Raw genomic sequence first — 17,491 nt, 5'->3', positions numbered from 1 at the left:
ATTAGTCTGAATCTGGAGCCTGGTTCATTGTCAGTGTACTCAATAAATTTTTTTTTAAAGCATTGACATTTAGCACTTTTAAATCCTGTATAGGTCCACATTATAATTCTTTTAATCCATTCCTGTGACATGAGACTAATGATTCTGTTTCCTCACAGTGCCCAGGACTTTTTTCTTGGACATGTCGTATTCATAAGCAAAGCACTGTGACAAGACAGTCTGCTTGTGTAATCATTGCCCAGTAATCTCAGTGAGTAAGAGTAGAATTGGCTTAAGTGTTCTTTATTAGATAATGTTAATCTTCTCCGTTTAAAATAACAAATGATAATGTGCTCAGACCACATCTTTACTTTTTAAAATAAATGTGTGGTCAGAGATGAATATATTATATTAAGTTATATTTCAATAGAAAATTATTGCTGGAATCCATAAACATACATATTAATTGTGAATTGGTAGTTTAAGTAATAGCAGAAGACCTTTGTAGGATGCATTGTGTTAAATAGAAGTAGGACTCAAAAAAAGAAAAGTGGGACCCAGAAAACAAAGGGCTTTAGTTCTGCTATGTAATCATTTGGAAATAAAATTTGAAATTTTAAAAGAACTCCTACATGATTGATATCAAAGTAGGTAGTGTTTCTTCTTATCCAAAGGCAAAAGTCCCCTATCATCTGAATGTCCACCAGATAATAAGTATATATTTACTTACAGGGCTGGCTGGCTATCTTGAGCTGTTTTGTTCTAAGGGGGAAATGTTGCTTCTAACACAGAAAGAGCCTCTGCTGAATTAAAATCTTTCTCTGCAGCAATATCTTGAGAGGTGCTGACTGTTTTGCTACAGCATGCAACTCAAAAGTGGCTGGAAATACACAGCTTTGGGAGTCTACAGATCATTGCAGGAGCTAAAATTGTAGTCATTTAAATAAATAAGAAGGGTGACCTGCAGCAGCTGATAGCTGTGGAGGTCTGCCCAGGTTTTGGTCAAGAATATGCCTGTATGAAGGGCTGTTACAAGTATGGAATTAAGGCTATTTGTTTCATAATAGAGCATATTTGATACAAACCAGCAATACGTGAAATGAGACTCAAAGATGCTAATAAATTATACCTTAAGTGAACCTCTGAAGTCTGAATCTGTTAATGAGATGATACAGTTGTTCAGTTTTAGTAGGCAAATGTTAAAAACAAAATCTAAGATTCATAAAGTATTTGATAATATTTACTATAAAGTTTTACTTTCCTTTATTTCAACTAATAAAATATCCTTCTGATCAAGAGTAAAACATTTTCTAAGAAAATTACATTAGAAGTGACAGGTAATTTGATTATCTGAATTATGGTGAGAACAAAATCTAACATTTTTTTCTTTACCACAAACAACTTTTTTAGTTTGAACTTTAAAAGTTGTTAGTTTATGAGATTTTGAAGTCCAAGCCACAATTATGACCTCCATACATTTAAAATATTTGGAAAACTAAATGTAATCTAAAGCTGTAGCACAATCTTAGATTCTATGATAATTAAAAGAATCGATTGGTATGGTTTAGGATATGATCTTTTGTGACCTTTATCTTAGTTTGAAGATGATAAATCAGATAGGATAATAAAAGTTGAACAAAACACAAAATGCCTACATCATAGATTTGAAAAGATGCTGTCATTGGTCCAGTTGTACTAATGTACCAAGTACAACTGTCCATCAGCCATTAGTTGCTTTTTCATTCTACCTGACTGATTAAAATCCTGACTTTAGGAATTGTCGGGTTGAATGAGTTTTAAAAATTAGTGTTAAGTTTTCAAACTCTAGTTGTCAATGTTTAATTTACTTATCTAAGGATTTAGTAGCACAAAAGCTGGAGTTTTGTTATATTGCATATCTGTTTAGATCTGTGGACTCCACTAGTTCCAAAATGTAACTCCGTGAGACTGCTAATTTGACTCTTAGCAGTGACTTTACGTGGACTGCACAACAAACAATGTGCTTCTTGGAGCTGAATGGTGTAGCATTACTCTATGGCTTTTCTCTCTAGCCTTCATTTGTCATCTGTAGTGAGCTGTAGATGTTTTTTGTTTGGGGAATTTTTACAAATTTGTTCTTTGCATGGGTTCACCTGGTAGCTTTGGTTCTTGCTTATAGAGTCTCTCTAATACACAATCAGCAAAGCTTACAACCCACTCAAGAGACCATTTTTGTCCTGCTGAAAATGGGCCAAATTTTATAAATTGAATGTGGTTGTCAACTAAAAGAAAATTGAGTCTGAGATTAATATTTATTTAGTCACTGATATATCAGAAGTGTAGTTTTCTCTTGAGATATGAGATTCTATTTTCTAGTATCAAAACTTGTAGCCAGCCCCTTTAGCTAAAATAATTTTTTATCTATGTTTCGGCAGGCTCCCATCATACATGATGGTGTTGCCAAATGGTCCTTGTTACTGGGGCAGTATATAGTTACATGGAGCAGAGAGTAGTTCCTGGGAAAGTTTTCTACTTTGTGTTTAATTAATAGATAAAAATGGTGAGGGCCATCTAAAATAGTTAATGATGTTTTTATTTGTTTTCTTTTTTAATGTTGGTATTACATTTTAAGCATTATTGGTGGTTACTTATAAAGCACTTCTAGCTTTTAAAGATCTTCTCATTTGAAAACTCCCACATAATAGACAAGAACACATGTTGGTAGTATAGAATTTCTTTCTTTCTTTTTTTTTTTTTTTTTTTTTTGGTGTGTGGTTTTTTGAGACAAGATTTCTCTGTGTAACAGCTTTGGCTGTCCTGGAACTCACTTTGTAGACCAGGCTGGCCTCTAACTTGCAGAGATCTGCCTGCCTCCTGAGTGCTGGGATTAAAGGTGCACACCACCATGCTTGGTGGTAATACATGATTTTAATTTATGTTTGAATTTTAGAAATAGAAAACCAAAACAAGTCAATAGATGTAATTCTTACCCCCACCCCCCAAATGGATTTTCAGCTCAGCTTCATTTGAACACAGTAGGATTTCATTTTCAGCTGAAGAACATAGAGCTGCCATTTTGAATCTCAGCTCTGGAAACTGAATAAGGTAGAAAATCGTTTTTTGTGTATCCTCCTTAAGAAAAATTCCTTTGACTTATTTCTTAGCTTAAAATAGAAATTCCTTGTGATTTTTTTTTTTTCTTTTTAATTGTGCATTGGTGTTTTGCCTGCATGTATGTCTCTGTGAGGGTATCAGATCTTGGAGTTACAGACAGTTGTGAGCTGCCATGTGGGTACTGGGAATTGAACTCAAGTCCTCTGGAAGAGCAGCCAGTGAGCTCTTAACCTCTGAGCTATCTCTCCAGCCCCTCCCTGTAATTCTTACATGTACATTTAAATTGTAAACCGTCTAGCCTATTACCACCATACATCTTTGTGATTGTACATTGCATTATTTGAAAAGACTAAAAAAGAAGATTAAATTTTGTTTTTGTAAAATAATTTAAAACTCCTATGTAGATATTATTAACTTTTTTCTTCTCTCTCTCTCTCTCTCTCTCTCTCTCTCTCTCTTTTTTTTGGACAGTGTCTCCCTGCTCTGTCCATGCCAGTACAGTACTGCTCTAACCTCCCAAGTTCTAGGATTTCAGTATGAACTATCACACGTGGCTATCTTGTTGAGACAATTTCTTGTAGCCTGTATACTGGCTTCAGGGCCCAGAAGATGACTTGGATCTCTGATCTTCCTTCCATCTCTCAGTGGGATTATAGGCACATGACATTATACCTCATAGCCTTTTCTTTGTTTCTCTTTCTTTCTTTCTTTCTTTCTTTCGTTTTTTTTTGTTGTTGTTGTTGTTTTGTTTTGTTTTGTTTTGTTTTGTTTGAAACAAATCTCCCTATTATGTAGTTCTGACTGTCCTGGAACTGATGTCCTGATGTCAGGCTAGCCTTGAACTCAAGAGATCCACCTGCCTCTGTCTCCGAGTCCTGGAATAAAAGGGGTGAGCCACCATGCCTGGCTTTCTCTTACTTTTGTTTGTTTTTGTTTTTGTTTTTCTAGACAGGATTTCTCTGTGTAACCTTGGCTATCCTAGAACTAGCTCTGTAGACCAGGCTAGCCTCAAACTCAGAGATCCTCCTGTCTCTGTTTCCAAGTGCTGGGACTAAAGGTGTGCCCTGTCACCTCCGGCTCTTACACTTTTTAAGTCTAATTCATACTGTAGTCCTGGAACTCACTGAGTAGACTAGGTTGTTTTTTGTCTCTCAAGTGCTGGAATTGCAGATTTGTGCCACTATGTCTGGCTGTATGTATTTTATTTTTATTACTTAAAAAATATTTTTGTAATTATTGTAGTGACAAAATAGTAAAGAGTTGCTGGTTTTTTTCCAGTAGTTAACAATTTTAGAATTATATGTAATGCTCATTTTCTATATTCTGTCACTATTACTGTTGAAAGTTTAAGGTTTTTTTTTTTTTTTTTTTTTTTTGGTTTTTCGAGACAGGGTTTCTCTGTGTAGTTTTGCGCCTTTCCTGGATCTCACTTGGTAGCCCAGGCTGGCCTCGAACTCACAGAGATCCACCTGGCTCTGCCTCCCGAGTGCTGGGGTTAAAGGCGTGCGCTACCACCGCCCGGCCAAAAGTTTAATTTTTTATGTCAATCTACCATTATAGCCATGAGACTCTATCATGAGAAAACCACAGAATCACAGTCCTAAATAAAATACATTACTTGTTTTCTGCAGCATAGTAATTGAGCCCCTTGTTTATTGATAGTGAAAATTTCTATAGTTAAGAGATGGACAAGTTTTATTTTTTTATAAAAGCATTTTGTTGTGTTTTCCTTGTATCCATCATTCTCAAGTTCCTGGGGCTTTTAGTTTTTATCTTCCTTCAATTTGTCTATTACTTTATTTTGTTTTATTGAGACAGGGTCTCCTTATGTAGCCTTGGCTGTCTTTGGAACAGGACATGTCCTATAGACCAGGCTATACTTGGACTGAAGAGATCTGGGTGCTTTTGCTTCCCAAGTGCTGAGAGAGAATAAGTGTGTGCTACCACACCTGGCCTTACTTCTCTTCTTTCTTTTCTTTTTAAATTTATTCTGTGGGCTGGAGAAATAACCAAGTGGTTAAGAGTGAGTATTGTTCTTGCAGAGGACCAAGTTGATTCTCCACACCCACATCAGGGAAGCTCTTAGGTGCATGTTAACTCCAGCTCCTGGGTATCTGAAACCTCTGACCTACTCAGGAACATGCAGATAAGCGCGCACACACATGCACACACCAATTTAAAAAACAACAACAACTTATTCTTTGACAATTTCTTACAGGTATAAAATATTTCTCCATCATAGCCACCACCACTTGCTTTTTTTTTTTTTCTCTTACTTTTTGGTAGGAGATTGTACTGAATACTTCCGAGCCACACGGCAGCCTTTCTTCCAAAAGCAGGTAGTTTGGAAATGATAGGAGAGGCCCAGATTTTCTTTGTTAGTTATTCATTTACTTGAGGCTGGTGAGGAGTCATGTCTACAGCTTTGTTGCCTATTTTAGTCAGAAGGCCTCAGTGGCATGTTCGATAGTTTATAGCCTTGAACATTCCATTCTCTGCTCCTACTCAGCAAAGTTGAGAAAGTATATTTAGTTAGAGGAGTTTAACATTAGGTTTTAGAAGGGTAATACCACTAGCATTCCATACAGTAGCTTTCCTCAGAGGTGACAGTCAGCCTCTTGAGTGGTGTTGTCAAAGTGCTAATGTGTATGACCTAAACTTTTCTTTTTCTCCCTTTAACATTGGCTTTTCCTTTCACTGTGTCAGTCACAACACACTGCTCTTGAATCTCTCAGCTGCTCTTGACTTGTGATTTTACTTATGCTTTCAGTCTTCTTTAATAAATACATTACTTGCAAGCAGTGAATTGAAAACAATACAAAAAAAGATAAAAAAAATAAAGCGACCATTAGTGATCGGACAGTTTCTTACTTTGTGTTACATTTAACTGTTCTTTTGACAGCCCAGTTTTTAAAGCCAGGTTCGTATGGAAATGCTTTCACTCCACTTGCACTGCTTTTGGAAATAGCGTACTGCTTCATCTGTCTGTTTATTTTAGTGCATTCATAATATAACCCAGTCAGCATAATGTCTCATCTCATGTGGCCAGAGATTGAAGTAGAAATAAAAACACCAAAACAACAAATGGGGGAGGGACAACAATTGTTGTCAGCATTATTTAGTACATGAATCTTTGTGCCAGATACAGTTACAGCATTAGTGCAGCCAGAGAGTAAACAGTGATGGGCTGAAATGGTTTAGTTATCTAGTGTTTTTGAGATAAGAACTTGCTGTGTAGTCATGGCTATCATTGGGTGGACTCAAGGTGATCCTCCTGCCTTAGACTCCTTGTTGCTAGAATTATGAGGAGTGTGCCACCACCTCAAGCTCAGCTACACACTAAGAATGATTTAGCTGTCCTTGTCATTTCTAGAGGTACACTCATACATAGATACATTTTTTGATAGTAGGAAAATGAGAGCTTTTTTTGCTGTGCTCAGCTTTCATATAATTTTGTTTTATTTTTTAATTAACAAATTTTGGAATAGTATGGCTCAAACCTGGGCCTCACTGCTGGGCAAGTATTGTACAGCTATACTAAATCCCTAGGCCTTTTTTGTTCTTTTGTCTCATTTAGCCCAGGTTAGTTTCAGATTTGTTGTGTAGCCAAGGATGACCATGAACTCTTGATCTACTTGAGTTCTGCCTCTACCTCCCTGTCTTAGACTTGCTATATAATCCCTGGGATTATAGATGATTCAATGTGATTGGCCTTTTTTTTAAATAATAAAGTTATTTATAAATAGTTAGGCATATTCAGTATTGGGTGAGATGATACTTTTCTTAGCAATGTAGGAGAGAAGAAGAACAGAAACAGTATTCAGTGAAGTTTTGTGATATTTAATGTGAGCATCACTTGGGATTGCACACAGCCTTGTGTTTCCTAATTCTTTCAATTTTTAGCAAAAATAATTTCTAGTGACCTTTTAATATACCATATATGTGGGGGGGTATACTATATATCACTGTAGTTCCTTTTGTTTTAAAAACAGCATTTTATTGTTTGCCCCTGCCTTTTGTTTTTTCAAAACACCTTGGAGCCCTATAAAATTAAGTACTCCAGGCATGGTGGTATACTGGGAAGGCTGAGGCAGGAGTATCACAAGTTCCAGGCTAGCCTGGTAGGCTACATAGTGAGACCTGTCTAGAAAAATCAAAACCACAAAAGAAGTATCTTGGGGGGGCTACCAACCATTCAGTTGGTGGAGTGTTTGCCTAGTGTGCATGAAGCTTTAGGCTCAGTCTTTCCAGCATTATATAAAGCAGGTATGGTGGTGCATATCTGTAATCTCAGTTCTAGGGAAGTAGAGGCAGGAAGATCAGATGTTTAAGGTCATCCTTGGGTATATAGCAAGTCTTAAGACAGGCCTAAGCTGATGAGATCCTGCTGAGAAAGTCTGTTCTCTCACTTCCACCAGTAAAATAGCTGTCACTCAACTGCATGTTGTCCTAAACTTGTGGAAGGAAATTGTTCTTGAGGAAAAACAAAAACAAGCTGAGTGTTGGTGGTGCATGCCTTTAATCCCAGCACTTGGGAGGCAGAGGCAGGCGGGTCTCCGTGAGTTCAGGGCCAGCCTGGTGTATAGAGCAAATTCCAGGACAGCTAGAGCTACAGAGAGAAACCTTGTCACCAAAAACTGAAAGGAGCAAAAAAAGAAAAGAAAAAGAAAAGTAAGTAGATAATTTATGAGTCTTTATTAATTGATTTCAGATATAGTAAAATTAATTCCAGATGACAATATTAGATTACTTTTATAAATTACATGAAATACATATTGAAGGTTTTTTTTTGGTTTATTTTAATGTGTGCGTGGTGCTGGGGATTGGACTCAGCCTGGTGCATGTTAGGCAGCTGTTCTTCCTCTGAGCTATAGCTCAGCCTTTAGCTTTTCTCTGGATTGGTAGCATGTTTTTCCTGGTGTTCAGTAGTTCTTTAAGCTTGGTCTTGTTACTTCACAGTAGTTTTAAAGTAGAGTATTAAACAGGGCTATGGAAGTTCTGATTTCTTGACTCTCCACACAGTAGCTGACATTTAATTGTTGTTTCTAGTATCTTTCATATTATTTACATTGAAATACCGTTTCCAGATGAGACATTATGTATGTTGACCCCACATGCACTAATGGTTCTTTACTGTTGACTTATTGCTAGGCCTGTTTCATTCTAACATCTTAGCATTTTTGTTAGACTACACGTTGAAATGCATCACTCAGTCTGTGCTTGAGCTCATTTTATTTTTTGTTTATTCAATTTAACTTCTTGTTTTACTAACCTCAATGTTTTCAGTTTAATATTGGCTGCATGCTGGTTATATTTATATGTTATAGATATTAAAGCCAATCAAGCCTAGCCTGGATTTGGTGGTTGTCTCCATTTCTCGTGCTGGGGTAGCCTTCCACTTACAACTTACTTTATATCATGAAAGCCTGACACATAAACAAAATAACTAAACACAATGCAGAGTTTCTTTTCTTTTCTTTTAAAAAAAATCTTAAAGTGGTGCTGTCTAGGTGGTGGATATGATTGTATAAATACCTTGATTTTATGCTTTTTAATGTTAGTTTTAAAACTTCATAAGTGGATTCTCCCCCTTTTTCCTTCCCCCTTTCTTGTTTCAAAGTGTTATGTACAGAAGTTGCCCAGCACACTATCAGAAAGGACCCTTTCCCCATATGTTCTTCCCATATAAAATACTAGCCAGCATTTCTTTTTATATTAATGTCCCTTTTACTGGGCACATTTACCCTTTTATTAGCACCTTTTTTGCATGCATATATGTAGAATTATCTCTTGTCATCACCTATTTTAATGTCACCTAGGAAGGGAAGAATATATTATTGGAATATTTTTGGTTTGTCTCTCTGTTCTGTCTGTCAGGATAATATTGGACACCGCTTACTCCAGAAACATGGGTGGAAGCTGGGCCAGGGATTGGGAAAATCTCTTCAGGGTAAGTTTTTTAAATTTACCAAAATGAATGAAACAATGTTTGTGAAACAAATCTTATTCCTAGATATATTTGTTGTCCTTTTAAACATGATTTCGGCTTTTTCCCATATTCTCCCCTACTAGAATAGTCTGTTTTTCCTACAACCTTATCTTAAGTCATTATATATAGCCTCCATATTTGCCAGTAATTGGTGAGAATAAGTTGCTGTGTCATTAAAATATATTGGGCCATCCATACTATGGATGGCCCAAGCTGTTTGCATTGTGTGTGTGTGGAGATGATGTCGGTGCTGGAAGGAATCTGTCACTCAGAGTGGTCTCTCTATGCCTTCCATGGTACTTTACGTGCCTACTGAGCGTGAGGATTTTTCAGCAGCAGGTTTAACTTGGGTCCTTCCAAGCTCTCCCTAAAGCCAGTGGTTTTCCTGTGGCTCTTTTGCTTTGTGTCAGAGTGGATGTAGTGGTAGAGAGGAAATTTAACCTGCATGAAATGTAAAATAAAGAAGACATTTCCTAGGACTGTCCAAGCAGAGACCATTCCTCAGATTTAGATCAAGCTCTGGAAAATACATGATTTAAAGTTCTGTTGTACTTTTCCTTTAAACTATACCAGTCATTCGATAAAACCCAAAATACTAACATGTCTGCCTCTGAGCTCTTGCTCGTTGGAAAGCAACCAACCGAATTTGCATTTTAGTTCTTGCTGGTTTGAAGCTATTGATGGTTGCAGATTTGATATGAATGCTATCTCAGAAACGAGGGGAAACTGCTTCTGACCATAAAGGGCCTTATATAAAGGGAGGTTTAAAGATAATTGTGCCAATAAGAATCTTTTGAATTTTGGAAATGGCTCTTCACATGAATGCTGAAGTCTAATCAGTGTGTTAAGATAAGCAAGAGAACAGGGAGTGCTAGACTCTTCCATTTAGTAAAACTTGCTTTTACCAGGCACCTGTGGTAGTGCACACTTATAATTCTAGCACTTGGGACGTGGAGGCAGGAATTTGAGGTCAGCCTGGGCTACCTGGTGAGACTGTCTCAAAAACTAAACCAAAACACTACTAACAAACAACTATTGGTTTGTTTGTGTTATGGATTAAACTGGAGGCTTCAGGCATGCTGGGCAAACATTCTGCCAAAGAGCTACATCCCTAGCCCTGCTTTTAAAATTCTTTTTTTTTGTTTTTTTTTTTGTTTTTTTTTTTGTTTTTTTTTTTTTTGAGACAAGGTTTCTCTGTGTAGTCCTGGCTGTCCTGAAACTTGCTCTGTAGACTAGGCTGACCTCAAACTCAGAGATCCACCTACCTCTGCCTCCTGAGTGCTGGGATTAAAGGTGTGTACTACCACCACCACCACCACCACCACCACCCTGCAATCTCAGTTTTTAAAAAAGAACTCTGTTGAATTTTGATTTTCTTTAAATTATTACTTTCTTGAAAAGAAGGTCTTTGGGGTCTGAGTTTTGTATTTTGTTTATTTTATTTTGTTGAAATAGGTATTACTCAGGGTAGCTTCAGAATTCTGTGGTTCTCTTGCCTCAGATCCCCAGGTATTGGGAGTATAGGTGTACAGTACCATACCCAGTGTGGTCTTTGAGAAAAATGAATTAAGTTTTATTGGTGCTATAGTTTCAGCTCCATGGTAACATGCACGTAGTGAACCCACAGTAACACATAAATACCTTTACTTAAAAGTACAAGGGAGCCGGGCGGTGGTGGCGCAAGCCTTTAATCCCAGCACTTGGGAGGCAGAGGCAGGCGGATCTCTGTGAGTTCGAGGCCAGCCTGGTCTCCAAAGCGAGTTCCAGGAAAGGCGCAAAGCTACACAGAGAAACCCTCTCCCCCCACCCCCCACCCCCAAAAAAAAAGTACAAGGGAAATTTAGAGCTTATTTGCAGTTTAGTTTAGTTCTGTTGTATTTTCTTGAGACAGGCCTGAAACTTGAAATGTAGACCAGGCTGGCCTTGATTTTTGTACTGATCCTCCTGCCTCTGTCTCTTGAATTCTGAGATTACAGCTTTCATGTGTTCCTTGTTTGTTTTCTTATTGGGTTGGGCTGAGGATGGACCAGGGCCTCCTTTTAGTCCAGGCTGGCCCTGAACTGTATGACTCCACAGCCTCAGCCTGTTAATTATAGGAATTACATATTTTTGCCACCATGCACAGCCTCTTTTCTAGTCCAGTTGTGATAAATCACATGACTAATTTATCTTTTTCCTTCTTTTCCCCCTCTTCTTTGCTTTGTGTTCTGAATATCCACCCTTGTATATCCTGGGTCTGTGCGCTGCTGTAGAGCTACACCCAAGGCTTCTCTGTTTTAACTTTCTGCTTTTGTTGGTTTGTTCTTTGGAAACAAGGCTCATTATGTAGTCATGGCCTCTGCCTCTGACTGTTCGGGTGGCTTTACTTGGCTATTTTAAGAGTGTAGTTTGGTAGTGTTAAGTATATTAACATTGTTGACTTTTTAAAAATAGCTAGTGCCGGGCGGTGGTGGCGCACGCATTTAATCCCAGCACTCGGGAGGCAGAGCCAGGCGGATCTCTGTGAGTTCGAGGCCAGCCTGGGCTACCAAGTAAGTTCCAGGAGAGGCGCAAAGCTACACAGAGAAACCCTGTCTCGAAAAAAAAAAAAAAAAAAAAAAGCTAGTAAAAATTCTTTTAAAGATTAAGGGTCAAAGCCAGGCAGTGGTGGCACATGCCTTTAATCCCAGTGTTTGGGAATTAGAGGCAGGCAGATCTCTGTGAGGCCAGCCTGGTCTACAGAGCAAGTTTCAGGACAACCAGAGCTGTTACACAGAGACCTTGTCTCAGAAAACAAAACAGAAATTAAGGGTCAAGTTAGTTTTATAAATAGCTTTATTTCTTATTATCAGATTCAACATTATGCAGGTATTATGCTGGATTTTGTCACGTAACTTACTCCAGTTACCACATAACTTGACCTAGAATAGATCATAGTAATGGTACTTTTAGGTAATTTGTAACAAATTTTTTTCACTGTTCTAAGTCTTTGCTATGATTAATTATAGAAGAAAGCCCTGTTACTTTAATAAAAATGATAATGCCTTCTTGGTATCATACTTTTTACTGTAGATAATCCTAGGCTCACATGTTATTGTAAATTCTATAGCTTTACTTGTCAACTTTCTTATTTGAAATTAGGACTCTTAACATATTGAACATATAACCATTCACTAAATTTTAGTGATAGATAGACATGATCTATCTATCTTTAGATAGACATGATCTCTTCAAAGCTTTTTTTTTTTTTTTTGGGGTCAAAAATTGAAATGTTATTTCAGCCCATGCAAGGCTTTTACAGGTGACGCCATGCTCCTTGGGGCTCCAGTGTAGGTAGTGGACACTGGATAGGTTGAGGATAGGGCATGTTGACTCTAAAATAAAGTTCTCTATGCCAAGATATCAAATTGCACTTTGTAAACTGGATATTTGTTTTTGTATTTGAGTTTTATTATTAATTTATCTTTCCTTGTATTCATTATAATATTGTAAATGTTTATTAAAGATCTTTATTGTAGCCGGCGGTGGTTACGCACGCCTTTAATCCCAGCACTCGGTAGGCAGAGGCCTCTCTGTGAGTTCGAGGCCAGCCTGGGCTACCAAGTGGGTTCCAGGAAAGGCCCAAAGCTACACAGAGAAATCCTGTCTCAAAAAACAGAAAAACAAAACAAAAAAATCTTTATTGTATATGGCAGATAATTGTTACTGTTAAAAATAAAGACCTGCAGATAAATAATGTTGATAAAATATCTGTCATCTGAAGGAGAGAGCCTAGCCTGTGAGAAACATTTTGCACCATTATATATCATAGAAAGAATCAGAGGATATAATTAATTCAGAACAAAACAATGACTTGATTGCATTTTGTGACCGTTAGACTGGATGCATTTCTGAAAATAATTTTATAATGTTTTGTGGCCTTGAAATTGAATTATTATATTGCTATGAGATGTGTTTCCTTAGTAGGTTTAGCTCAGAAGTGGTGCCTAAACCTGCTTTGTTACATTGTCTACATTATTTGTTGGTTTGGCTGTTTTGTTTTGATTGTAAACTAAAAGATCCAGTCTTGGGAAATATGAATGGAGTCTGATACTATTTCAGAACTCATCCTGTTTAGAAAGATAAAACAGTAGAATTAGACAGCTAACATATTTACTGAGCTACTAGGATATTATTTTTGGCTCTGCATGGTGGCCCATGTCTATAATCTCAGAACTCAGGAATCTGAAGCTGAAGCTAGTAAATTACCTTGAGTTCATAATGAGACTCTGTCTCAAAAGGACATTGTTTCTGCCTTTTAAGCTTATTTCCCAACACCACCGCCACCCCCCACCCCAAACAAAAAACATGCTCCTTTTAACTGCTTGAGACCCTTGAAGGTTTCTTTAGGCCAGGGACCATACTGTGCCTTATATTTTTTGTGACTTTCTGTTTTAGGTAATTTTTATTATTATTATTATTATTTAAAATTTATTATTACTTATGTGTTAAGTGTTTTGCCTGTATGCATGTCAGTGCACCACATGCATGCATGGTGCCCACAGAGACCAGAAGAGGGCATTGGATCCTCTGAGACTGGAGTTACAGATGGTTGTGAGCTCCACTGTGGGGCAGGAAATTGAAGCTGTGTCTTTTGGAAGAGCAGCCAGTGTTCTTAACTGTTGAGTGATCTCTCTAGACCCTTATTTTTTTTTAAGATTTACTTTTATTTATGTGCATATATATGTATGTGATTGTTTGGTGGTACATGTATGCCACAGTGTACATGTGAAGGTCAGAAGACAACCTTCAGGAGGCAATTCTCTTCTTCTATGTGGGTTTTGAAAACTGAACTCCCAGAAAAGGCTCCAAAGCTACACAGAGAAACCCTGTCTTGAAAAACCAAAAAAGAAAGAAAGAAAGAAAGAAAGAAAGAAAGAAAGAAAGGAAGGAAGGAAGGAAGGAAAAGAAAGGAAGGAAGGAAAGAAAGAAAGAAAGAAAGAAAGAAAGAAAGAAAGAAAGAAAGAAAGAAAGAAAGAAAGAAAGGGAAAACTGAACTCAGGTCATCAGGCTTAGTGGCCAGTGCCTTTACTCACTAAGCCATGTCACTGGACCTTTTTGAAGGGTGGCAGAGGGAAGGGTTTCTTTTACTAACTCACAACAATCATCCTGGTTCAGCCATCCAAGTTCTGTGTTGGAATTGCAGGAGTTAGCTACTATACCTGGCATTGTACACTCCTTTCTTGAACAAAATCAAGAACGTGATTGTCCTGAATATTGCTTTGGTCTTCTTGAGAATAAGGATTTTCAGTTACTTTTGTGTAAAAGTACTTCATTTGGGTAGGGAGCAGTGTTGTGTGTTTTGTGATTGGATCTTGCCCTGTAGCTCAGGCTGGCTTCAGACGTGGCAATCCTCCTGTCCTTGCTTCCTGAGTGCTGGTATTACAAGCACACATGGATGCTCCTGCCTGGATCCATCTTTAGAAACGTTAAATATTTAAAAAAGTACATTTATCTATTATAGTGTGTGGGGGTACATATGCATATGGAGGTCAGAGGACAACTTGTGGGAGTTGGTTCTCTCTACCATGTGGATCACAGGGACTAGACTCAGAGTGTCAGGCTTGGCCTTGGGCCATTACCCACAGGGCCATCTTGCTAGACTTCTTTTTTCTTTTACTTATGTATGTGTTTTATGAGTACTTTATCTGCATGTATGCCTGCATGTCAGAAGAGAGCATCAGACCCCATTATAGGTGGTTGTGAGCCGCCATATGGTTGCTGGGAATTGAACTCAGAATCTCTGGAAGAACAGGCAGTGCTCTTAACCGCTGAGCTATCTCTCCAGCCCTAGACTTTTTTTTTTTTTTTTTCTAATTATATTTGTTTATTGCACTGTGTGCCTGCATGCATGTGTGTTAGGGCATAGCTTGCTAGAGTAGGTTCTCTCCTTCCACTATATGGATCCCAGAGATCAAACTCAGGTCACCAGGCTAGTGGAAAGCACTTTTTTCACTGAACCATCTCTAGCTCCATATTTAGATGTTTTAACTGAATTAGAGGTAATCCATTTCAGGCCTGTTATAAACATTATAAACTGGGTTACGTTCATCGTACTAATCTTTTTTCCAGTATAGGACACTAGCATCTAATATGCATTGTATATATTAGATACTACTAGACTCTAGTGTCTGTGCTTTAATCTTCTATGTGTTTTAGCTTTGTTTTTATCTTAAAGTCTCACTTTATAGTCAAGGCTAGCCTGGAGTTCACTGTGTAGTACAGACTGACCTGAAACCTGGGGTAGTCTTCCTGCCTCAGCCTCCCAAAGTCCTGGGGTTACAGATGAGTCCCAGCATGCCTGGCTTGTTTTAGAGCTTTACCAGCCCAAGAATTACTGTTTTTAAGTCAGAAATGGTGGTGCATGCCTTAGTTGCAGCACTGGAAGGGAAGTGTTGGAATTTCATGGTTCCTGAAACCTTGTCAAAGGGAACATGGTCCACAGTTTAGGTATTAAACAGAGACATTCTACATTCCGTGGTAACACATGGCTATCCTCTGAACCTGTGTTTGTGAAGGAGACTCTGAAGAAGTTGTAGATTGCTCTTTTATGCATCTTTTAAAAGTTGAAACACTTGTGCTGATGTGCATGCACATACACATAATTTTTTTAATTTATTTTGGCAGTGTTGGTGGTTGAATCCAGATCTTCATGCTAGCTAGTTAAAAATTCTAAAGTAATAGTGAGATTGGATCTTACTGTGTTGCCCAGACTGGTCTCGAACTCCTGGGTTCAAATGATCCTCCTTCCTTAGCCTCCTGAATAGTAATACTGGCATAGGCACTAGGGAACTTTTTTCCTATGCTTTTATCTGCGACATGTTACACAGTGCTCTGCCACTGCCACTAAGCTGCACCCACGTTTCACTAACTTCTTAAGAAAAACTTACACTTTTGTCAGTTTTTTCTTTCTTTTTTTTTTTTTTTTTTAAAGATTTATTTATTTATTACGTATACAGCATGTATGACTTCAGGCCAGAAGAGGGCACTAGATCTCATTACAGATGGTTGTGAGCCACCATGTGGTTGCTGGGAATTGAACTCAGGACTTCTGGAAGAGCAGTCAGTGCTCTTAACCTCTGAGCCATCTCTCCAGCCCAGTTTTTTCTTTCTTAATTTGTGTGTGTACATGTGTGTGCACATATGTGCATATTCAGTTTTGTTGTGCATGGCACACATGGAGGTAAGGGAACAACTTTCTGGAATTAGTTCTTTGCTTCCTTCTTTTTAAGGCAGGGTCTCTTTTGTCCTAGCTGTCCTGGAACTCACTTTGTAGACCAAGCTGGCCTCGAACTCAAAGAGATCTGCTTGCCTCTGCTAGGATTAAGGACAAATGCCAAGAACAAATGCTGTGATTAAAGATGGGTGCCATCATGCCTGGCTCCTTCCACTTTGTTGTTGTTGTTTAAATCATTTCTTTTTAATTCATGGGAATTTGTGTTTTGCCTGCATGTTTGTCTGCATGAAGGTGTTGGGTCTCCTGGAACTGGAGTTAGAGGCAGTTATGAGCTGGGATGGGAGTGCTGGGAATTGAACCCAGGTCCTCTGGAAGAGCAGCCAGTGCTTTTAACCGTTGAGCCATCCTTCCAGCTCCCTCCTTCTACTTTTTTGAGACAAGGTATCATAGAGTCTGGTTTCAAACTCATTATGTAGCCAAGGATGATGAATTCCTGATAATCCCCCTACATCCAGAGTGCTGAGATTATGGGTTTTATAGGTGCTAGGGATTGAATGAACCCAGGACTTCTTGTATGCTAACTAGCACTTCACCAGTTCTACAAGTCCCCAGCCCTATTGATCAGTTTTCTTTACATATTCTTGTGACAGATACAGTTTTTTTGAGTGGCATATTTGTAAAAGTACAGTCTCTATTTTCCCCTGTGAAGTTCAGGAAAATGGAAGTAATCTTAAGTACGTATTATAGGCCAAATATTGATCTAGGATCTAGATGTTTCTCATTGTCCTGTTTAATAAAATATATAGCTAGTATTTTTGCGGGGGAAAGGGGTAAGTTGAGACAATGTCTCTCATAGCTAGGGCTAGCCTTGAACTCCTCATCTTTCTGGGCCAGCCTCTTGAATGCTGGGATCCTAGGTAAGCATCATCGTGCTTGGCTCATTTGTTTGTTTTGAGATAAGGTTTCACCGTGTAGCCTGTGAGGCCTCCAGCTCTCAGTGATCCTCCTGCCCTATCTTCCTAGTGCTGGCATTATAGATATGAGTGACCAGGCCAAGTTAAATATGCTCATTTTATAAATTGAAACAGTTTTAGAAAAGTCCCACAGCTACTGAGTATCTGCCATTTAAGTATAAGCATGACTTTAAATCTACTTTATACCCTTTTTCCTTTCAGAAAAAGCTGATACTGAAAATAGGAATGGAATGGGGGAGGTCAGGAAACATAGCTCCTCTG

The 17,491-nt window shown here is 38.2% G+C and overlaps 1 protein-coding gene across 2 annotated transcripts in view; it reads left to right on the top strand.

Annotated features, from left to right (window-relative positions):
- Positions 1 to 17,491, top strand: part of Gpatch8 (G-patch domain containing 8) — a 72,642-nt gene that overhangs the window by 17,628 nt on the left and 37,523 nt on the right. The window contains exons 3-4 of one of the 2 annotated variants that reach the window (XM_059271878.1): positions 5,975 to 5,992; positions 8,950 to 9,022. Coding sequence is in view for 1 of the 2 variants with exons in the window: in XM_059271877.1 (XP_059127860.1) it covers positions 8,950 to 9,022 (73 nt within the window). In the remaining variant the exon portion in view is untranslated. The remainder of the gene's footprint in view (positions 1 to 5,974; positions 5,993 to 8,949; positions 9,023 to 17,491) is intronic. The other variant, XM_059271877.1, reaches the window with a different exon arrangement.

This window comes from Peromyscus eremicus, chromosome 8a, assembly GCF_949786415.1.
Source record: "Peromyscus eremicus chromosome 8a, PerEre_H2_v1, whole genome shotgun sequence".
NCBI classification, from domain to species: domain Eukaryota; kingdom Metazoa; phylum Chordata; class Mammalia; order Rodentia; family Cricetidae; genus Peromyscus; species Peromyscus eremicus.
Note: the sequence above shows the minus strand (reverse complement) of the source record. Positions and strands in the feature narration are given on the sequence as shown.